General features: G+C 41.6%; 1 protein-coding gene across 1 annotated transcript in view; it reads right to left on the bottom strand.

Moving 5' to 3' along the window:
- Positions 1 to 3,640: 3,640 nt before the first annotated feature.
- The window catches only part of LOC126094808 (RING finger protein 141-like), a 47,982-nt gene continuing 27,093 nt past the window's right edge, over positions 3,641 to 24,529 (bottom strand). The window contains exons 2-4 of the mRNA XM_049909379.1: positions 12,864 to 13,035; positions 12,253 to 12,566; positions 3,641 to 4,235 (exon numbers count right to left, since the gene is read on the bottom strand). Coding sequence (XP_049765336.1) covers positions 4,079 to 4,235; positions 12,253 to 12,566; positions 12,864 to 13,035 — 643 coding nt within the window. The 3' untranslated portion in view covers positions 3,641 to 4,078. The remainder of the gene's footprint in view (positions 4,236 to 12,252; positions 12,567 to 12,863; positions 13,036 to 24,529) is intronic.

Below are 24,529 nucleotides of genomic sequence, written 5' to 3' on the forward strand. Positions count from 1 at the left end.
TTTCAGCATTTGCAGTCATGGTCACTTTCTCTTTACACGATATTGCAACAACTTCCGTAGTTGTCTTTATCATGTGGTGAGCACAGATCTCATTGCTTTCTATGGTTGGAGTCCAACCAATCAGCAACAAAATCTATGCCGACTTCCGACAAAGGAAAGTGACCTTCTTGTAGTATCATATAAAGAGAAAATCAGCTCCAAATGCAAAACTTGTAAGCCATCAATTTTCCCTAGAAATTCTGAAGGATCAGCTCTTAAGTTCCTAAAATTAGTTAATGATTTTGCAGACACACTAAGATTGTTCACTGATGATACTGCTGCCTACAGAAAGAGTCATTACTGGCTGTTTGTAAGCAAATTCACACAGTATTTCTGTTTGTGTGATGAATTACAGAGATCTCTAACTGTGGTGTCTGATTATAAGTTTAGTGGCAAATTACTGGAGTCTGTCACATTGAATACTGGAAGATAATATAAAATAGTGATACAAAATGAACATGATAACTTAATAGTAGGAAAGAGGCACCTAAATTTCTGGAGTTCTTATCATGTAGGCAAATGAATTCAGTAATACTGCTAGGATTGTAATAAGTAACAGGTTAGTACAGACCATATGAAACTGTAAAACGAGATGTTCAAAGAGTCTTGTCTATATCTATAAATTTAGGAAACCAGTATGTGACGACTATAAGCCTTCTACTGAATCATACAGTCAGTCATTTCCATAATGCTCCATGTGTGAATAAAACAGGACAGAAATTCAGTAATTTCCTCTAGCATACAGCAGCTTGCAGAAGATACACATAAGTGTGTATGTAGATAGCAGGCAAAATATTCTTTAGTTCAGGGCATGACAAGGAAAAGTCTGTGTGTGTGTGTGTGTGTGTGTGTGTGTGTGTGTGTGTGTGTGTGCGCGCGTGCGTGTGTGTGTGTGTGTGTGCATGCGTGCATAAAAAAAATCATTTTTTGAAAATATAATTGGACAGATAAAAATAAATAAATAAAAAAATACTCAGCAAGTGGGGCCAGGAGTGAATGCATACAAAAGCTAAGGAAATGTACAAGCTTTTGGAACCAGTGGCTTCTTCTTATTATTCTTTTTCTGGTGAAAGAGTGGAAGAGGATGTAAGAGGTATGAAGAAAAAGAACAGGCGAGGTTTAGGAAATGATGAGAATTTTGGAAAAGTCACCCAACAACTTGGGGTCAGGGGAGACTTATTGGATGGGATCACAAGGAAAGACTGATTGTTGGAGACTGCACCAGACGAGATTTGAAAGAGCTTGAAGGTGGAAGATAGGATAATAAGCAAGATAGAAATTACTGACAAAACATTATGCAAGAGTTAATAAGAGCAGAAAGCAAAACTAAAAGGTAGTGAAGAAAGGAATACTTACTGAGAAGAGATTCTGAGACCAAAGAAATTAACAGAAATTAAGGCCATGTGGCTGGTGAGGACTAACGACTTGTTATAATGCTAGTTCCTACCTGTGGAGTTCAGGAAACTGGTGTTGGGGGCTGGGCAAGAATAAGATGGCACACGTGGTGGAACAGGCATTGAGGTCATGACTTTCATGACCTTCAACAGAATACTGTTTATTAGGTTTCTCCTATCTTCCACCTTTAAACTCTCATTTTTTCAAAGGGACGACTTTCTGTAACTCACTCCATTTCCTAAACCTCGCCAGTCTATTTTCTTCAGGAGGAGGAGACAGAAGCTTCTATTCCTGTGTGTATATTGCTTATTTTTAGTAAGGAACATCTTGTTATTCCACAACACACAAAGCGGGCAGATGTAATCAATCTCAATATACCACATTATTAGAATTCTCAATGTCACAATTCCTGAAAGCATGAGAATAGTATAAATAGCAAAACTAGCATCCCTCATTTTGCCTACTCCCCAAATGTTTTATGCAAACCTAGTATAAAGTCAACATGATGACTCAATGCACACCATTATTGACAATACAAAATCAACTGACACACAATTTCTAAGTGTCCTCAGTCACCATAAGACCACCTGTCATTTACTGTGAAAAATGCACTTGAAGGATGAGGAGGGGGACAATGTGATGCGGGTGAGGGGGTGGTGGCAAAACTCTTGGGCCACAAAGCCCTTCTAGAGCATCAAGTCATGAAGGTGAATTTATTTGACATATCCATCTCTCATAACAGCTGAACACCAATGGAGTTAAGATTTAAACTTTAATAAGACTCGAAAGTGCTGATGGCTAAGGCCCTTTCAGTCACCCGGAGTGCATGTTGCTTAATATTGTGTCACCATAGCAGATACCACAATCAGTTAAGAAAACAGGAAATTTATAAATGAACTGCATAAATGATGGAACTTTCTCAGCAAATTGCAAATTTAGAATAGAGAAGTAGATAATATATACCACTCAAGAGTGCCCTAAGATCATACACTAATGCTTCTGCGAATTTTCTGATGGCAAATCAGACATTTATTAATTGCATTTTCAATTTAGTCTCTCTCTCTCTCTCCCTCTCCCTCTCACTCTCTCACCCCCCACCCCCACAGCTCACAGCTGTGGCAGTGGTGAGAATGATTATAATGTTACACGTCAATTACAGCAAATAGTCATATCAGGGCAAATACATCATAGCTGTGATACTAACTAATACAATAACAAAATGGATTGTCTTATAGGACTGACAGACAGAAATGAGGAAGGCAAGAGGCAGTAGGAGGAGGGCAAGGGGAAAGAGGAGTGCAAGGAGAAATAGGAGGGTGAGGGGAAATAGGAGGGTGAGGGGATACTGATACTTTCTTCATCTATCACACTCTTGTGCCTTCCCTGTTCAATATTTTTGTGAAGCCTCTTAAGAACTACTACTAAACATAACTATTTTTCGAACAAATATGATTGTATTTAGAATATTTTCTTGTGAACAGGTAGCAGCATACAAACTCTGAAAATTACTGTTAGCAACCTCCCTGTTTCACAAAATTTATCATTAGTGTTTCTGTTTACCATACACAGAAAGATAAATGTTTGCTTAAACCTGACTAAAGTGATGTACTCTCAAAAATACATATATTCATCATAACCATAAATAACTTAATAATATCGTAACTTGTAAGTTCATAAGTTACATTACAAGGAAAGGAAGAACACCCTATCAGCACACACTCCGCTGCAGGGTGAAAATCTCATTCAAGAAAACCCTACTTTGAACACTTTTACATATTTATATAAATTTCATAATGATGTCCAATTTCATCACTAAATGGCAGTTACAATAGAAGGTTTGTACAAACATATGCAAAATTCTTGATGAACAGTCAGTGATACAATTTATTTGTCTCACTTATTTATCTCATTAACAGTGGGCAAGAAATAATCTGTTCCACCAAATGACAAATCCACTACATTGTCAGTGTTGGGTATATCACAATAATATATATATTTTTAATACTGGCTTCTTATATATAGTCATGACTCACAATCTGGAAACTCAACACACTTGCAAACCGCTACCACAACAGTCACTACAAGGAAAAAAGGAAGGGCAAAGAAAATGTGAGGAATAAAGAAAAATGGTAAATAATATTGCTGCTGGGGGTAAAAGTTTATGGCAAATAATGAATATAATGAAACAAAATTAAAACATTGAATGTAAAATGGAATAATTTTTTATCCCTTGTGTAGTTTCTTCAATACATGTATGACATCAAAATAATTTATAATCAGAAAATTCACAATATTTACACCAATGAGTGAGTTTCTCTTCACTTTTCCATGACAATTTTTTTAAGAATTTTCAAATAGCTTGGGATCTGCAGTACATACATATGCAGAAGTGATTAATTGTAATTTTACTTTTCACTTCAGATTTGGGTTTCTGTAACACGATTTTACAAATTTGTATGTGTGTCAAATATAACAAGAGTTACCTGTTAAAATTATTCCATTTCTACTAGCTGGCCATACCATTCATGGTCATGAAACCATATCTATCATCCTTACACATAAAACGTGTAACAGATGTGCAGGTGTATTTTGTCTGTATTTTATTTCATAACTATGACATGATAGTGCTGGACAGTCAGAGGCATCACTTTGGAGTGCCTGATGTTGAGGGTAATCCCATGAGAGCTGAACATATTGCTTCATTTATTTCATGGGCTCCTGGTACTTCAGAAATAACCCAACTGTCATCAGTACTTTCACACGCTTCACGACATATGGGACATGTCTTGTGATTTACATTCCTGTAAATGAACAGCACAGATTAAATACTGCCATGACGTATGAAAACACAGAGCTACATGCCGGGAAAAAAGTGAGAGAAATCAAAGATCATAAACTTCTCTCAGGAGTTCTAATTCACTTGTCATATGAATACAGGAGGATGCAATGCAGCTGAATGAAAATGAACAAAGTGAAGAAACTAACAACTTAAGTCTAGTAGCAACATCTCAGTGTCACACGGTAAGTGTTGGCCTTTAGTATGTCATGTCTTACAGCAATCTAGAATACAACAGTTCCTTCACGACTGTGAAAGTCATTTTATTTGTCCAAAAAATGCTACTATCATCTGAGACAGTACTGTTGAATTAAATTTTTAAATAAATTCAACTCTTTTAGTGCTATATATCCACTGCTTAGGCATTTGGTTTTACTAGTCATAACTGACTGATTTGCAACAATATATTTTTCATAAGTTTTGTACATCAATGACTTCTGAAAATTTGAAACTGGTGAAATATAATCAACCTCCTTCAAAAATTTCCATATTTATAATTAATTATGAGTTGCAGCATTCTATGACACTTTAAAACTTATTGACTTGGTAAGAATTTATGTTAGTTTACGGTTATATCTGACAGAATTTTACCTGCGATCTGCAATTCAGAGCAATTGTTCAATACAAAGGTTGAAATTCATTTAGCTGCCTACCTAATCAATGTAACAGTACTACTTCACATGATGTGTACAACAGTTATCTCATTGTGAATATATAGAATAGAACAGAACCTGATAACATTGGCATTTGCTGTATCCCTTGACTCCAATTAATAAGTTAGAGCTGATGACAACAATGCTTCACGTTAAACAAACTTATAGCCACAAATGAGCTAAAGCTAAGCTTTGACAGATATACCATAATAGTAGCATTCGCTGCAACCTCTACTAGTATACTGTTAGTAGCTCTTAACTACAGTGTAACAGAAAAAAATTCTATATGCAGGAGTATCAGATCATGCAGCCCTTTTTGTATCACTACCAAAATTAAAGTCAGGCTGCACAACTCAAAAAAGTAGGAATTTTGGTTACAAAAATGGGGAAGAGTTTATATTAAGAAAAGAATGCTTCATCACAAGGCCAGGTTTCAACACATGAATAAATGGCAACTACAAGAACTTATCTGTAAAGAGTGTTTCCCTTATATAACAGTATGAGACAAGTCTCACTAAAAAAATCATGGATAACAAAATGAATTTGAGTGTCAAACATTACAAATGAAGAATATGCTTATGGAGGTAACAGTAAACTTCCTGCCACCAAAAATAAATCTGACAATGACAGAGAGAAACTGTCCAGACTAAATTTTCCCATTTATCAAGCTCTAATGTTATTAAACATTTCTCAAAAATTCAATTTCTGTAGGATAGCATGAGGTTCTCAGCAACATAATAACAATAATCTGTCATGGATTTGCAGATTCTCTCTTCTTGATAATCATTAAATCTTTTAATGATCTCATGACCGGCAAATATACTGAGGTAAAAACAGTAAAAAGATAAAATAAACTCTAGGCCTGCCTCACAGTTATAAATTTTCTATTAAAAAAAAATATATATAACAGCAGAAGGGTAAGATTTTAATTTCCACATATCATCAGTCCACGTAATCAGTGTGGTTTCAGGAATGACTGCAGAAGAATTCATTCATTAAAGAAATTGGTCAGAAAGTAAGCAGCTACCTAGATAATATCACAAATGTGACATATTTTTTGTGCCCCCACAAAAATCTTCAATGCTGAAAGCCACGATTTGCTTGTCCATGAACTGTGGCCAAAACACTGGTAATCGTAGCACCGCATAGGGTTAGGAACATAACGCCTAGTGACAGCTAAAAGCATATTTATTTTCATGAATAATTATCAAGGTGCATTTCGTTGTGTTTTACTGTGTTCGTAAGATATCGATCATATGTGGCTTAGAATCTGCATAGCTTTGGTAGACTGTTTCTACTGTTTTATCAGTCGTAGCGAAGTAATAATAGCAATATATAATTAACATAATAACAACATTTTCAAAGAATGTATAAAACATAATTCAATCAAAGTATGGGCATATTAAAATTGCAACTTTCTCCTCCTCCCCCTCTGTGTCCACCACTTCCTACCCTTGTCTCTCTGTCCATTTTTGTTCTACCACCTCTATCCATCCATCTCTTCCTCCTCCTCTCTCTCTCTGTTCATCTTCTCCTCCCCCCTCTGAGCTCGTCCCCTCGTCTATCCATCTCAAGCTTCCCCCAGCTGTGCCCATCCATGTGTATAGACCCTGCACAGCAGGTCAACGAAGTAGGCTGTTACTATTCCCACAAAGTGGTTGTCATATACAGCAGCCTATGTACCACGAGATTGAAAACAGTTTCTAGTCCCTGACATGTAGGCTGCTCCACAAAGCAGGTCAATACTATTCCCACTCAACACCCCCTTTGTGCAGAGCAGCCTATTTGGCACGGCCCTAAATAACATGCATGCCTGTATCTCCATAAATATTAGAGCTACAAGTTATAAACACCCCTACGACAGTCCTCTCAAGGCAAGGAGTTAGTGTGTCAAATTTGGCTCACTTTGGTCTAGGGACCTCGAGACAGTTCTTACACTATATGCATATGCTCTGCTCGTACTGTCTCTCTCTCTCTCAAACCTTTTCTCCATCCCTGAAGCTTTGTCTGCATACATGTGTCACATATAATGAGCTCAACTCTTGGTACATCTCCTCCTTTCTTCGCTCTCTACCCATAATCTCCTTGCCTCCCTATCTGACCATCCCATCAGCATCCCCCCCCCCCCCCCCAAAGTCTGTCCATCTCGAACTACACCCACTCTCTCTGTCCATCTCCTCTTCCCAACCTTTCTATTTCTTTACATCTCCTCCTACCTCATCTCCCTCTCATCCCCTCCTGCACCTCCTCTCCCTATCCACCCCACCTGCACCTTCTCTATCTCATCCTTCCCTAAGGCAGGCCCATCTGTATATGTAGTCCTGCAAAAAGACTTTAATGAAGCAGGCTGGTACTACTCTCACAACACACCTTTCAAGCAGCCAGCCTATATGGAAAGGGCTTGGACATCCTTTTTCCTGTGATGTGTAGGCTGTCACACAAAGTAGGCTGATAAAGCAGACCAATACTACCCCATTACAACATGCCTGTTTGGCCAGGCAGGGGAGTTGGAAAACCACTTCTTGCCCACTGAGTGTAGGCTACCCTGAAAAGCAGGTCGATAAGGGTGGTTGATACCATTCTCACAGAAGACACATCACACAGGGCAGCTTATATGGTGGGGTCCATAAATATTGGAGCTAGACCATTATAAATGCCCATACGTTACTCCTCTTGGGGGCAAGGAGTTTGTGTGTCAGATTAGTCCACTTTGGTCCAGGCAGCTGGGAGGAGTTGTTACACGCATACATACGTACATACATAAGCACAGTTATATGTATATATAGCTATAGACCAGCCTTTTTGCCGAGGCTTCGCCAGCGAATCAATTCAGCACATACATTGAATTCAACTCTACCTCCTCTTCTTCCTCTGTAATGTCACCTATTCCTCCCTCTGTCTATCCATCTCCTCCTCCCTCCCATATATGTCTGTCTGCTCCTCCTCCTCACTTTCTCTGTCTCTTCATCTCCTCTTTCCTCCATCTTTGTGTATTTCCTTCATCCCTTCTCATTGACTATAATCTTCCTCCCCCTTCCTCTGACCATATCTTCCTCTCCCTCTTTCCATCTCCCGCTCCTGCCTTTTCCCACCTGCTCACTACCCCACAACAACATCCACCTGCCACATGCACCTCCCCACCTCCACTCTCTATCAATCTCAACTTGTCCCCAGCCATGCTCATTAGGAAGTGTTGTCGCTGCAATTCAGTTCAATAAAGCTCAGGTAACACTACTCCACAACACAACTGTCATGCAGCGCATGCTACATGCCAGGGGATTGAAACTCATTTATTTCACCTCGATGTATAGGATGGCCACGCAAAGCAGGTCAATAAGGCAGGCTGAAACTACGCAGCACACCTATCATGCAGGGCAGCCTACATCTCAGGACCTGGTAAGCCATTTCTTGCCCCTGAAATGTAGGCTGAATGCAAAGCAGGTAGATCTAACAGGCAACAGCCTACATGCCATGAACTGGAAATAACATGTTTTTGCCCAGGTCTCCACACCTATAAGAGCTATTTGGTGATACTTGTGAGGTCTGTTTCTGTGCTAGATTTCATTGACTCTCTCTCTCTCTCTCTCTCTCTCTCTCTCTCTCTCTACCCCCCCCCCCCCCCTGGCACTGGGAAGCCTGCAGCTTGCTGGCAGCTGGAAAACTGTTTCTTGCCCCCAACATGTAGCCTGCCCTCCAAAGCAGGTCAATCAGGCAATGGAAAATCTTTCTCCACAAAGTGCCTCTCATGCAGAACAGCCTATACACTGTGGGGTGGAGAAAATATGTTTCTGCCCTGTTTCCACTACTTTTGGGGCTAGGAGGTTATAAAACCCATAGTGCTGATACTTGTGTGGCCTGCTTTATCTGTCCCAGATTTGGTTGGATTCAGTTCAGGGATTTGGGAGGAGACATACACACATTCACACACTCTGTTTTATACAGATAACAAATTAATGATTTAATGGATAACAATGGAGGCTCCATGAGACTATTGCAGATAAGGGCATCCATAATGAAACTTCCAGTGCCAAATTTATGTAGAAATAGAACCACTGTCCAGAATGACATCGAAGTTGAACAGCATGTTATTGATGAAGGAGGAAATGCCATAAAAAAAGAAAAACAATTAATGGAAATCTGACCAATAAACAGCACTGTTAAGTGTCAGAATATGCACACCAAGAGATGTGCAGCACGCAGCTGTTTCTCAGTTTGCATCTGAGATGTGCAAGATAATTGTCTCTATGAAGGATCATGTGCTGCTGGTAAAAGTCTTTTACAAGAATGGTGACTGGGTGCCAGTAGCCCTGCAGAAGTCCTGGATATGGAAAAAGCATTGATTTGATTTCTGCTAAAGGTTTGGAAAAAATGATTACAAAATTTGAAGAGACAGATTCTTAAAGGTGCAATGTAGAAGAGGGAGGAAAGCGGGTGATCCAACGTCTGTTGAAGCCATGGCCACATCATCGTACAGACTGATTGGTGGTGTGCAAATGTGCAGTGCACAGGGATCTGCCTGAATGCTGGACATGCCTGTGAGCATGGTGTACAAAATCCTACGAAACGTCCTGCATCACTATCCATACAAGATCATCCGTGTTCAGGAGCTGCTTCTGGCTGACCAGGCAGGAAGACAAATGTTTGTTCTGGAATTTATGGCTTGAATGGAAGTGGACAATCAAAGGCAATAGAACATTCCATGGACAGATGAAGCCCATTTCCATCTCCAAGTACATATCATTATGCAGAATTTCAGTATATAGCCAATGGAAAATCTGCATGCACATCAACCAGTACCACTTCATTCTGCAAAGATGACTGTATGGTGTGGCTTGACAGCATTCCTTGTCATAGGGCCATATTTTTTTGAGGAGATGAGTCCTGTACGTTCTGTTACCTGTACTGTCACTGGTAAACACTACCAGAATCTTTTACTCCAATCTGTTGTGGAACATGCTGTTTCTAGATTTCAACTTGTAGCAGACAACAGGGTGAGCATACTGAACAAGTCTTGCACCAATTTCAAGACAATTAATAACTAATGTAATTTTGCTTTTTATGTGGTCTTTGCCCCCAGGGCAATTAAAAAAAACCAATGTTACTTTGCTTTTTGATTTTTCTTTTGATTTTTCCCACCTGATGTGGTACAACCTTGCCATGGAAACAAAAGATTTTCTAGCCTCTAGTGTGTAGCCTGCCCTACATGACAGGTGTGTTGTGGGAGTAGTATCAGCCTGTTTTATTGAACTATATGCAGGGGCTACAAAAGCCAATGAGCATGCCAGGAGATAGGTTGAGAATGATACAGGGGGGGGGGAGGATGGGGAGGAGGACATTGATGAAAAGAGAGTGGAGCAAAAGGATATGGTTATAGAGGAAGGGGAGGGAGGGTGGGAGGGAGGGAGGGAGGGAGGGAGGGAGGGGGAGAGAGGGGGAGGGAGGGAGGGAGGGAGGTAGGCAGAGAGAGAGGTAGAGAGGGGGGAGGTGGGAGAGGGGGGGAGGGGGAGGCGGGAGAGGGGGGAGGGAGGGGGAGACGGGAGATGGGGAGGGAGGGGGAACAGCGAGAGGGGAGCAGCATGGCGGAGGGATCAGTGAGGGGGGAGAAGCGAGTGGGGGAACAGTGAGGGGGAGCAGCGAGTGGGGGGACAGTGAGGGGGAGCAGCGAGTGGGGGGGACAGTGAGGGGGGAGCAGCGAGTGGGGGAACAGCATGGCGGAGGGATCAGCGAGGGGGGGCAGCGAGTGGGGGAGCAGCGGGGGGAGAGCAGTGGGGGGGAGAGCAGCGGGGGGCGAGCAGCGGGGGGCGAGCAGCGGGGGGCGAGCAGCGGGGGGCGAGCAGCGGGGGGCGAGCAGCGGGGGAGAGCAGGAGGGGGGGAGATGCGGGGGGGAGCAGCGGGGGGGAGCAGCGGGGGGGGGGAGCAGCGGGGGGGGCGGAGCAGCGGGGGGGACGGAGCAGCGGGGGGGACGGAGCAGCGGGGGGGAGCAGCGGGGGGGGGGAGCAGCGGGGGGAACAGCGAGGGGGAGCAGCGAGGGGTGGAGCAGCGTGGGGGGGAGCAGCGAGGGGGGGAGCAGTGGAGGGGGGGAGCAGCGAGGGGGAGGAGCAGTGGGGGGGGCAGCGGGGGGGCAGCAGCGGGGGTAGCAGCGGGGGGCAGCGGAGGGGTAGCAGCGGGGGGCAGCAGTGGGGGGGCAGTAGCAGGGGGAGCAGCGGGGGGAGCAGCGGAGGGGGGGGGGGCAGCAGCAGGATAAGGAGATTTTAAGGAGAGATTCATTGGGAGAATCTTAAAGAAATGTAATTCCTCTGCAAAAGGAGAGAATTTCAACACACTTTTTTGACTGATTCTTGTGACTTGCTGATTGGTCTATTGTGACTTGCTCATTGGTCTACTGCTCTTACCATGTATGATTAATAGAAGAGATACAGAATATCCAACAAAGATCAGCACACTTTGTTATGGGATCATTTTGTCAACACAAGAGTGTTACAGAGATGTTCAACAAACTCCACTGACAGATGCTACAAGAGAAGCATTGTGATCTATGGAGAAGTCTACTGTTAAAATCCAAAGAACTTACAGTTCAGGAATGATCAGTCAGTACAGTGTGTCCTCCCATATATTCCTTGTGAAATGATCATGATGAGAAAATCAGAGAAATTAGAAATGATACAGATGTCCACAAACAAGCATCTTCTCCTTGTTCCATTTGTGAATGGATCAGAGGAAGGAGGGGGGTGGATGTTGTGGGAGGTACCAAGTACCTTCTGCCACACATGATAAAGTGGCTGGTGGAGTATACATATAGATGTAAATTCAGAGAGCAGAATTTGTCAATAATTAGAAAAAAAGAGTAAGATGTGAGGACTCCTTTGTTGCAAACCATAGAGGTGGGGTAAGGACAGTAAGTTATTTCATACACTGAGCTATCCAGTTATTGTGGATTTCATAGCTAGGCTTCTAAATCTGAATTTTAGAGCAAACATCTGTGGCACAAAGCTTACTAGTCTTGTAATAATATAATTCTCTCCTACACTGTTATTTGAAGAGCAGTACACCCGAGCTGGGCTAGTTGTATGTAGTTTCCTCCGCTCCCTCTTGCTGTGACAATCCTTTCCCCTCGACCCACATAATCACCATTTATGACAATAGAGGGAAGTAGAAGAACAATGAAAGGATAGATAAAAATGTTTTAACATATTTCCAGAAAAAAAACAATTTCTTGGGGAAGAGTGAGGAGGTGTGGTGGTCATCCAGTAAAGTGACTTCAACCAGACATAAAATACTTACAGCCATACCCACTACATTCAAATGCCTGTATATTAGCAAACAACTTACCACTGTTCTATACAAACCACACAGTAGCTGTGAGTGCATGGCAAAACTATATCTGGTTTTCTCTCCAAACAAATGCAGCAATCATTAGCACCACTTGTAAGTGTGGCTCTCTCCTCCAGTATCATGGATGTGTTAATTAACCTCTGAGTAGGCAAACTATGTGACTCTGACATTAATGCTGAGCTTTCAAAGGTATTAGAGGTACTGCCATTATGCTGGCCGTTGTTAACTTCCATTCCAGTCACTGGCTGGTTGGTTGCACAATCACTGCTTTGCTCTGCTACTAGCAGTTGACTCTGAAGAGACCGGCAAACCTAAAACAAGAAAAGGGTTGTGACTGTTCACTTCCTCTCAGGGTAATCGATGAAAGAAATTTATGGGTGTATCTTTGTGTCCAATGGTGTAACATTTTGGCAATGTGGTCCGTTGGCAGAACATTGTACCTGTTAGACATGGAAATCTGGCTATACAGCACTGAATTATACTTTGCAGAAAAAAATTACATTGGAAGAAATTTTAAATGCCCTCCTGCATAACAGTAATGGTAAATTCTGTGTGAACTGAAGGCAATGCAATACAGTGAAATAAAAGGAAACTGAACTAACACTTACTTTTAAAAAGTCACCGAGGCTGAAGAGCCTATGCCCTTCGATTTGTTTTGTAGAAGGGTCATATTTTACACACAATATTTTAACAGTTCCCTTCCATAATAACGTTGAGTCAGTCCCTTTCTTTACAAGAAAGAATAACTGTTTGCCATTTCTATCAGCACAGTGACTGCATCTGAAAATAAAATATAATTAACTTTCAATGAATACGAAAACTACACAAGTATGTTTGAAATACATCACCAACAGTTACACATTTACAGTGACAATGGAAGCAACACTAACAGTATTAGTAGTAGTAATAGTAGAAAAAATATGTTGTACATTCGGTACTTGTGTAATTAAACTACATATCTAACAATGGAAAGGCCAGGTTGGAATATCAACAATATTATGAAAATGATAGATTGCTACTCACCGTAAAGATGACACACTGAGTTGCAGACAGGCATAACATAAAGACTGTTACACATTGAGCTTTTGGTCAAAGCCTTCTTAAGAATAGAAAACATACATATATTCATACAAACAGGCACACATCATGCACACGTGACAGCTATCTCTGACAGTTGGGGTCAAAATGCAAATGTTGTGTTCACTGAAAGCAGTGATCAGGAGTGGGGAGAAGAGAGGGGAGGAGAGGGATATAGCAGGATACAGGTGTGGCGAGAGAAGAGCACTGTCTGTGAGAGACTTGATGGCAGCGGACAAGGTTGTCAGGTGTAGTGTAAAGAGACTGGGAGGGGGATTGGGAGTGGAAAATATTATCACAGAAGGGGAGAAGACTGGTAGGTGAATTGGCATCGAGCAGCACACCATGAGGGTGAGGGGACATAACTTGGGGAGGAGGTGATAGGACAGAGGGGACAGAAACTCTTGGGTGGAGGTTTTGGAGATATTAGATTAGCACAGGTTGGGGTGGGGGGTGGGAGGGGTTAATTTTGGGAACAGAGAACATGTTGTAAAGGTAATTCCAATCTGTCCAGGTCAGAAAAGATAGTGGTGAAGGGGAGGATTCAGGATGACAAGGAAACTGAATCATCTAACAGCCTCACTCACAGTCACACAATCACACTAGCTCACAAACTTCAAGATAATGTAAATACAGTCAGATGTTCTAAAATTGATAATTAAAACACAAGTCATACAAGAGGAAAGCTAAAATAATTACATAGGTATATGTGGCTCACTGATAACTTACAAAATACATACATGAGTCAGACACCCTGATAATACGTTACAAAGTTCCCTAAAATTTTGGGGAAAAAGTTGAACATTGCACAGAATCTTGTAATCGTATCATTTGTATCATTGAGATAGAGGGCAAATCTGTCTGCAAATTATCTGCTGCCCTCTTGTCAGAATTTAGAACACAATCCACTAAAATGTGTCAATGAAAATAATATTTTTTTTTTTTTAAACATGACTAGACAGGTAAGAAACACTACTAACCTGCTGGTGGCAGGAGAAAACACATATAAAAGTTTGGGTAATGTGCAAACTTTTGGAACTAGTGGCTCCTTCTTCTTGCAGAAGAACTGAAAGGAAAGGAAGAGAGATGAAGGAAAAGGATTGTGAAGGATTAGGAAATGGTGACAATTATGGGAAAGTCACCCAGAACCCTGGGTCAGGGGAGCCTTACCGGACAGGATGAGAAAGAAAGAGTTTCCTTCTTATCCCATTCAATAAGTCTCTCCTGACCCAAGGTTCTAGGTGACTTTTCCGTGCCTCTCCCCATTTCCTAAGCCTCACCAGTACTTTTACTTCAACCCCTTTCTTTTCCCTTCAATACCATTGGCTTCAAAAACTTGCATATCTCCATAACTTTTGTGTGTTTTTCTCATTTTACCGCTTGGCGAGTACAGTTTTTATTGACCCAGTTATATTAAATCTACTAGAACATTGGGCACCGAGATCTGCATGCCACAAGCACATCACACTGGAGGGTCCTCTCATTAAAATAAGAAACCATGCACAATAGTGTTTTGTCCTATGCAAAGAGAAGTGAGAAGCACGTCATCCCATCTGTGTGGCTGGAAGAAGCTATGCTATCGCACAGCTGTTGGCTTTATTAAGCACAGCTTACTGTCTGTCTCTGCCAGCCACTCTTTTTCCCATATATGCACAACTCTGTACCTCAACAGTGAAGTGATAGCTTATAATGGGAGAGCACACTGAGCTATCCGATTATTGTGACACGCCTACTTAGTTGCTACATTTAATTTCCACTAATACCCATGTACCTTAGTAGCAGAAAAAACCACCTCCTTCCTGAGCCTTTGCCGGTGGAGATGGATGTTCTGGACTACTTTACCAGCTGGGTACATGTGTTGTAAAGAGCTGCACACACTCAGAAAGTCAGAACAGATGAAGAATATAGCAGTCAGAACACATGTCATCTGATCCAGTACCCTCAAGATCATGTACAATTCTGCATTGAACACAATGAATTCTTGAGGTAACCAGATCTTGAGGACACAATCAGGGAAACCAAGAGAGCAGCCAATGAAGTCCCCCTGTTTAGACCCATCTGTGAATATGGTTATATAGTTACGGTGCTCATTCAAAACATCATAAAATATTGTATTAAAAACAGAGCAGAAGTGCAGGTTATTGCATAGTAAATCTAAAATTACTCTGGGCCTCAGCAGTAACCAAGGGTGGCAGTCGGTTCCAGCCCTGGATTTGGGTTTCTACTTACACCACACCAAGCAACCTCAGCACATGCTTCACAAAGATCCCAAATGGCCTGGTTGCTTGTGGACAATTTGAGGAAAAAGTTTTCCACAGCCAGAAAAGCAACAGTATGATATGCTAGAGAATTGGGAACAGTAAGGATCTTGTTTGCTTGACATACAATGAGGAGTTGCTGTTCGATGGTGAGTGGCAGCTTCCCAGCCTACCACAGAACTGGGTACGGGCTGGTCCCGTAAGTACCTATGGTCAACCTGATCCCATCATGATAGCATGTGTCAAATGATTTTCGGGTAAGAAGGTTTCACCTATTTGTATAGTGTGCTCGAACAGTGTAGCTGCAGTCTCACAAAAGCCCTGTAAAACTGGAACAGATGCACCCTGTCCACTCCGCAAGATCTGTGGCTAAGGCATTTTAAAATGTTAAGTGCTTTCTGGGCCCAGAACCATCACAGAATCTTTAAAATGCAAATGTGTTTGTATGTCGGGTAATTTAAAAATACGATGAGAATGGTTAAAATCAACAAACACGACACCCCCTCCATCCCCCCCCCCCCCCCCACACACACACACTCAAAATTACCTGTAGAAAACATAAAAACCTGTCTTTGCAGCCCACTCCTTCAACCTTTTCATTACACCTGATGAGTGGCTGTTGCAGTGTCATATGCAGGACAAAAAACTACAAAATCATCCACAAATAAGAAGCATTGTTCAGGTCTTCTTGCCGCAGACATTAGGTTGTTTACGGCTATGGCAAAGAGGATGGGTGACTCTTACAATATCTCCCTGGGGAACATTATTCTTCTGCTCAAAACAATCTGAGAGCATGTCACCAACTCATACCCTTTGGTAAGGAGGACTGAATGAACAATGATAGGAGCCACAAAGGCCCCACTGATATAACTGTCCTAAAATATTGAGTCTCCAAGTACACCTTACTGATGTCAAAAAATGTCCTTACACAACGCTTCCTGCATAGGAAAGCCAGCTGAATAGCACCTCTAGCAGGGTCAGGTTGTCAACAGTGGATCAACATTTCCTGGATACAATCTGCGAGTGGCTAAGGAGCTGCTTGGTCTCTAATTTCCAGACAAGATGACAACTGACCATTTGCTCTAAGGTCTTTATACATAGACTGATAAGACGATGCTTCTGTAACTGCTGGGACAATTTTAGTCCTTTCCTGACTTGAGAAGATGTATCAGAGTTTCCTCTCTTCATGAGTTAGGAAACTGCCCTGTCCGTCATATTGAGTTCAAACAGTCTAGGATGATTTTTTAAATGTTATTTGCAAGTTTCGCAACATGCTGTATTGGATTTGGTCATGACTGGGCACTGTATCACGAGCCTCAGACAGTCTTGAATACAGATCCTACATGGAGAAAGGGCAGGTGTATGACAGAAAATTGTTGGGTATCAAGTCCAACTCACCCATCTCAATGGTCACATGGTAGCGGTAGAACACTGGAGCCTGGCTAACAGGGCAGTAGTCATCACAAAATGCTCTTGCATCAGGCATTGTTGCAGACACCCCTGCTTCAGCACCATTGCTATAAGTACCCAATTGTATTTACTAGAAATCCTCCTGATGACTTCCCATACTTCTTTTTAGAACAAGTGGAGCTGTTGATAAAGTGCAGGAATGCTTTCCATGACTTTTTCTTGCTCTCCTTTCTTGTGTGTGTAGCTCTTGCTCTTACTATGTGAAAGTCTGTAAGATTTCCTGTGGTTGGGGGCACTTAAAACATCACACAGCCACATGTCTAAGATGGATTGCTGAGCAGCACTCATCGGCCTACCAAGATACAGGCTGCCTTCTATGGAGACCTGATGATTTTAGGATGCATAAGCCGGGAGCACGGTTGATCATTACATCTGATGTGATCCACGCATTCCTGGACACTGCCTTGTTGTTCAAGCAGTCAGGTGGCTGAACAGCATCCACTTTGCTCTGCTATTCATTCACATTGGTGATTTATTTTCAAGTATTGCTGCAATTGGCAGCTGGATCCTGAGTGGGAAGTGGGCACCAGAATGAAGTTCAATAGTGACTTCCCACTGTACTGAATCTACAAGGGCTGTAGAGCACAAATAAAGGTCTGTGACTGAAGATGATCCAGTAACAACATTGAAAAGAGTTGACTTGTCCTTGTTGAGCATACACAGCTCATAAGACATCATTAGGCTCTCTAAAGCTGAGTCTCTGGAGCAAGTAGTTTTTGAACCCATTAATACATTAAGGGCACTGAGGACTTGTTAGGTGTTGTCCTGTAAGATCTGTGAGAGAAACTATAGCATCTCATAGTGACAAGTACACAGAGTATATATTAGTCCTTTGACCCATATAAATTTCAACTGCAACTACTTGCATGTCAGTAACCTGGGACGGAGCAGAGGAGTGGTGTGCGTTATTTAGAAACACAGTGACCCCACACTTGGCAATTTCCCCAGTCAGGTCATCCTTGTGGTGGAGGATATGGCTTCATAGCACAAGTGAGTCAGTAAGTTTAAAATGTGTTTCTGTTAAACAAAACCACAAGGAACATTCTCCTGCTAGGAATCTCACTTCCTCTACATGTGTTTGTGAACTCATTAATGTTCCACTATAGCATGAGAGCCATTTTATCAGTGAGGTTTTTCTTTCACCCTGTCTTGTCTCCACCAGGGTGGGTATCCAGTGACTGCTGGACGCTTAGTCATGGAGCTTGATGGTAGCTTCAGGCAGACTTCATATTCCATTGTTTCAGAAACAGAATCATTACAACCATCAGATAGAATGACATTACATGGTCTGGCAGTTTATGGCCTGTCCTCTTCTGATGTCTAATGCTTTAGAGATGACACTGTTGCAACTGCACTTACAAACACAGGCACTATTAACCTCAGTTTGTGAACAGGCATCAGCCTTCTGAATGGGCTTTTTGAGAGCTGAAGCAGTGAAAGTGAAACACTGCATTGCTTTATAGATCTTTTTTATCTCACCATACAGAATATGTTTTGTTGTTTTTAGCTCTTGTGCCTTCCTTTCTTTAAGGTAGACACTGTAACCTCTACTGCAGAATGGGCCATCTCCTGAGCAGTTAATACACTTTGGACAGGATGACTCCTTCATGAGTCGTCTTACCACATTTGCCACAAGTCGCATCTCCCTTACAGGCTAGAGTGGTGTGCCCAAAGCTCCGGCATTTGAAACAGCATATTCAGTTGGGTATATAAGGCCTCATACTTAAATAATTGAAACCTGCGTTGATATGCTCTGGAAACATTGTGTTAGTGAGTGTAGGAATCAAGGAATCTAATTACTGCAGTTTGCTATCTGCTCTTTTCAGCTGTTTTGCATGCCAGCTGCACCTTCTTGAGTCCACTCATCTTTCATTTCTTCTCCAGAAATACCAATAATATCTATACATGACAGAACACCTATCCTATATCTAAAGCTCTTTTTTGATGGCATACTGCCAGAAGAATTTAGCTGCCTGGAGGTTTGGTGCTAGTTGGGAACTAGACATTTCAACCAACAGTGTCCCCATTTCTCAATCACTTTCATAGTTTTAGGGCGGTAGGAATGCCCAGTAAACCCTTTTGAATGTAAGAAGTGAACCTTCCTCAGAGTTACCATGCTTTCTTTTATTTATTAAAACACATTTTGTCTAACATCATGTGTTCTGTTACTACAGACTAAAGTATTTGGAATTATCCCTGTATCAGGAGCACTGGATACACAAACTCTCTTGCTGGGTTCAGTGTTGACACCCACCAAAAACACACCCATTCCGCTGGAAAATAATTGGAAAAAGTTTGATAGTTCCATCTTGGTTCCACAAGAGCTAGTGAGTCCACTCAGGGAGAGCCATATACAACAGAGATAGTGGCAGGTGCTGCAAAGGGTGTCCGCTAATGAGTGTTGCACCTCAACAGCCATGCATCTCACTGGCATAGAATATGCCTTCAAAATTTTCTATTTCTACAGTTTTACACCATCCCTGTGATAGAAGTGGTAACGCAAAGATCCTCGTTCCCTGTTACGCACAACAATCCATCACCACACCACACATTGGTCACTGAAGCATTCCCAAAACTTACAGAGAATTGGCAGCACTCACCAGACCCCATCTCAGGGAACATTGGTTCACTAAGCCCACACCCTGAAAGTGAAGGCAATGCTTCCTGAGGCACTTGCCATTTAGAATGACCTGGGGAACACATGTGGCTTTAACGAAAATACCACAGACATAGTGAGCATTACCCCCCTTCACCAATCTAGTAGATGGGTCATTCGTTGAACAATATGTTATTCCCTGGCGAACATTGAATCATGAAAGCAGAGCTTCAAGTTTAGAAAAAAGAACTTTATGACTGAGTCAATGGGTTCCACAAAATATGGGTAATGATTTAAGATACAGATGGAGAAAATGACAAAAAAGTGGAAATTATTACCAAGAAAGGAACACGTTCACAAACACAGGTCACAATATTTCTGAGTCACTGAGAAGTACAGAAATTGTGGGAGGTGTGTTACACATGTCAATGAGACTTATGTGCATTTATTATACACCACTCATTACAGCAATAAGAACAAAGTTGTCAAAGTACAGGCCAGAGAGGGTAATAATGTAAGTAGAAGTGATATCTTGTAGGACATCGACAATGGCTATCAACAGCAGTGTCCCATGAGTAGCCGCAGTCTCACATTACAGGTGTATAACATTTACAATATTTTTCAAGTAGGTAGAAAATGGATGCATACCCTCCTTCCCACTTGTTGTGTGTGTCCCCCCAATGTGGTGGCTTTCTTCTCCTTACATGCAGCCCATGGTAGAACTTGCTGAGTACGCCACAGATGTAACTGTTTGGGATTCTTCCATCTCAATGTCCCTCATGCTGTGCATTGAGGAGCTAAAGCTGAGTCCCGCTTCCAGTGTGGTGATGGCATCAATTGGAATAGTGAGGTGTTGGTGCTGTGGTCCCCACAAGTGGACACAGCACGGAATCAGCTAAGGCTGCATCTGTCTGCTGATGTTGCGGTGCAGGAAGTCAGTCATTGGCACCTGTTGAGTATCAGCAGTTACAAGATTTGTGGTGATGCTACTGGTGCTGGCACTGCCATTAGTGGCTATCAATTGCTTGGCACAGAACCTCAGTGGACACTAAGTGGATTTTCTTGGTGGACAGTAACTGGATTTTGTGGTTAACTGAGAATCCAAACTGACTGAAAGCATCTAGGCCAAAGCTATTGCCTACATTCAATGGACTAGAGACCAAAAAGGAAATCTGTCTAGTTATAAACTGATTAGAAACAATGGAAACTCCAGGTAGGAATATCAACAGTGTAGGAAGAGAGAGAGTGCTACTTACTGTAAGGTAGAATGTTAAATTGCAGATAGGCAAAATTAACAGGCACTTACACAAAGTTTTCAGCCACAGCCTTCACCAGCAAAAGAGAAACACACACCACTCATACATACAAACAAGCACACCTCATGCACACGACTGGGAGATGGCAGTCATGTGCTTGATGTGTGCTTGCTTGTGCGTATGAATGGTGTGTGTTTCTCTTTTGCTGATAAAGTCTGTGGCTGAAAGCTTAAGGTAAGTGTCTTGATTTTGCCTGTCTGCAACATAACATGTCTTGTTCACAGTAAGTAGCAATCAGTCTTTTCCTAGATTGTTGATAAACACTGATACGATACTTCAACTCAAAATGTTCCTTTTATTTCTAGCTCATGTGCTCTACATGACATACTTTTCTTGGCACATGAATGTAATAAAAGTGATCCAAGAGCTACACAAATATTCCAATCGATAAGCATTGCTGAAGCTCTTATGTCCATTCAAAATACTATTGTTTTATTTAAGATTTGTAAACCTATTAATTTTTGTGGCTTGTCCATTTCCATCTTTACTAAAAGTAGAATTTTATGCACTGAATCACTAGTGGCCTTACAAGATGCTCACGAATTACAAAAATTGCTAACAGGACCACATTTCTCACAACAAATGCAGATTTGGAACAAGGAAGCAGTGGAGCGGTGTTTGGTGGGAATGTGATGCTCAACTGTGATTAGAATTACTTGAAGAACATTTAGAATCTGAACTATGCTACAGAAAAGTAGTTTACCTATTTTTGCTTCAAGAGTGTGCCCTTTGATGAATTCTGTCGTTTCCTATTACTGTTCCAAAGTGCAGCCTGCTCCTGTTCTGGCTGAGCCAGCTGTTTGTCCCTTGTAGCCATGCACAATTTTGAAACTTCAGAGTGTGTTTGTCAGTGCTTTTCAGTCTCTTGTTAGAATGCAAAACTTTGCACAAGATTGAGAATTTCTTTCAAAGACGGATCCAAGTACGCACTTCTTTATCAATGTATAGAAGCAACCAGGCCCTGCTTAGAGAAGCAGGGTATAATTATTTGTATTGTTAATTTGCACACACAAAATTGCAATGACAACTCAAAGCTTTAAGATCTGATGCCCAGACAAAATGTGATTCAGATTGCAACTTCCAACAGTGATAGAATTCCAATCTGGAAAACAGTATGCAATTTGTGACTATCAGTCAAAAGCCACTTCACAGATCCTGGAGAATGACAGCATATCAGTATCTTCAAGTGGGGTTTAGTTTTCTAAGAAGACACACTACTTCCAGAGACAATCAAAATAAAAAAGAATGATTTCTGAAGATCAGGATTATTTAACTCGGAAGCAGCAAAACAACAGACTGTCGTCAATGCAGGTACATTTCTCATTCATCAGTGCCACCATGAAATAATGGGAATGGTGGAACCACATGTGTCATAGATGATGTAGTTCAAAATACTGTTGACTGTTGCTGTTGCATGGCCATCTGCAGTTGCTCTCAAGATGTGAGCTGTTTTTGAAGTAAGAGCATTTATTGTTGTTTAGCTCCCACAACTCTCATTAATGTTGGGTACATATTGTAGCACTGCAGGTTCATTGCCAATGTTGAGATGTGAAACACATCTACTTTAGTGAACATAAGGCTCAAAGACAGTTTACACAAAGTACAAGTCCACTCATAATCTTCAATAAACAGTAACTCAGAATCCGAACAACACAGTAAACCGTAGTGAGTTCATCAAAAATGCTATACTCGCTGTCAATGATGCAGCCAGAATGTAGTGTAATAACATCAACCAAGTGAACACAAAAGTCTGGCTGTTATTCACTATGCAGACCTACTTATGTTGCTCCAGAGGCCACTGGTTGATGCCACATGACAGTGTTGAGCCACATCCAGGGATGATTCTTTTTTGTCCAGCCACAAATTGTTGAGGTTGCATCTGTAAGGACAGGCCATGAGTTGTTCCATGTCTTGCACAGCACCACAATCACACTTATCATCATCCACTTTACCATGAACCTCACCGGTCATCTTTTTTCACACAGCCACCCCTATTCATACACAATTCAGGGTCTTCCATGTTTTACAGCTTCTTGTGGAGCTGTCAGGCACTATGTGTGCTGGTAGATACTAAGATGATGATTCCTGAATGCCCATGTTTAAGAACCTTTTATGGAACCTCACTCATCCAGGCTCAAACTCAGCGCCAAAAAGAGGATGTTGATCATTGATGGTTTGTCTGATCCTCTCTGTGAATTTGTTAGATGTTCTTTGGGATCTGGGACTTGCAAGACCAGCAGCTCTGTAAAGCTTTGTTAGGGGCATGGACTTCACAGACCCCATTGTTATTCAACATGGTTTCTTAAGGATGTCAAATTTCTTTGTGAGGGTTGATTTGGTCCACACTGGACAGGAGTATTCAGTCACATACAAGCACAGTGCTTGTGCAGAAGTTCTAAGGACAGTAAGTTTTGCTCGCCATTTGCTATTCATGAGTTTTCACAAAATATTGTTACTGGAGGCCACCTTCTGACTGATCTTTTTGCTGTGGTATCTACATGTTAGACGTCTATCCAACACCACAATAAAATAGGATGGTTTACCTGAATGTTCCAATGTGTATAATTCCAGAAAACATTCAGCTTTTGCTTTGCTTGCCGAGGTCGAACATGGAAAGTGCTTACTTGAGCCTTCGAAGGATTCAATTTACAGGAACTATATTGATAATAATCTGACAAGTCTCTCACTGTTTTATCTAGCTTCTGCTATATGTCCTCTAAAGTCCTCCTCAAGTCGTGATTGCAAGATGATATGCATATAGGAAAAACTGACTATGATTAGGTGTCTCCATCGGCTCTTTCTCCCCACCAAGAATGACATAAGACTGTGTTTTGTACGTGAGTCGCATCAATACTGACAAACTGTTAGTCTCCAAGTTTGTTACAGAATTTCTGGAAAAACAATCTATAGGTGATTGTATTGTGTGCAAAGAAGAGGTCTTTTTATATGTTCTGCTAAGTACAGAATTTGGATTATGCATGATTTTCCAGGTGTAAAACCAGCTTGCTGAGGGATAAGTTTCAAATTGATAGTCTGCCATGCAGTTCAAAATGAGTCTTTCATACAATTTATAAGGTGACAAAGAACTGATACAGATTGCTAGTTCTTTGGCAAGTCCGGTTCCTTTCCAGGCTGCAGCAGTGTCATTATCCCTGCCTTTTCCACATCCTAGGGATATTATAAGTTTCACAGCTATAGTTGAAGAGCTGCAGGATCCACATTTTGGCACCGGGTCCAAAATGTTTGATCTGCTCGATACACATTGCCTTTCTTCGTGAAAGTCACTGAAAGGGTATGCGTAAGGTAAGACAATTCCTTAAGAATAGAATGAAGTGTACAGGTCATTGTGCGATGATGCCAACCAGCTGAATACCCAAGAACATTTCATAATGCAAAATTCAAATCATCTTACCCTCTTCACTTTATAGGAATTTCAGGGCTCAAAAATAACTCAATTTCTGATGTTTTCCTTGCTAAGCACCATACATTACCTTGTGACTGTTGCAGCGCCCTTGTCAAATACATCACAAGTGATGCATGCACTTGAGTTTCATCCT

Source organism: Schistocerca cancellata, chromosome 8 (genome assembly GCF_023864275.1).
Source record: "Schistocerca cancellata isolate TAMUIC-IGC-003103 chromosome 8, iqSchCanc2.1, whole genome shotgun sequence".
In the NCBI taxonomy this organism is placed as follows: Eukaryota; Metazoa; Arthropoda; class Insecta; order Orthoptera; family Acrididae; genus Schistocerca; species Schistocerca cancellata.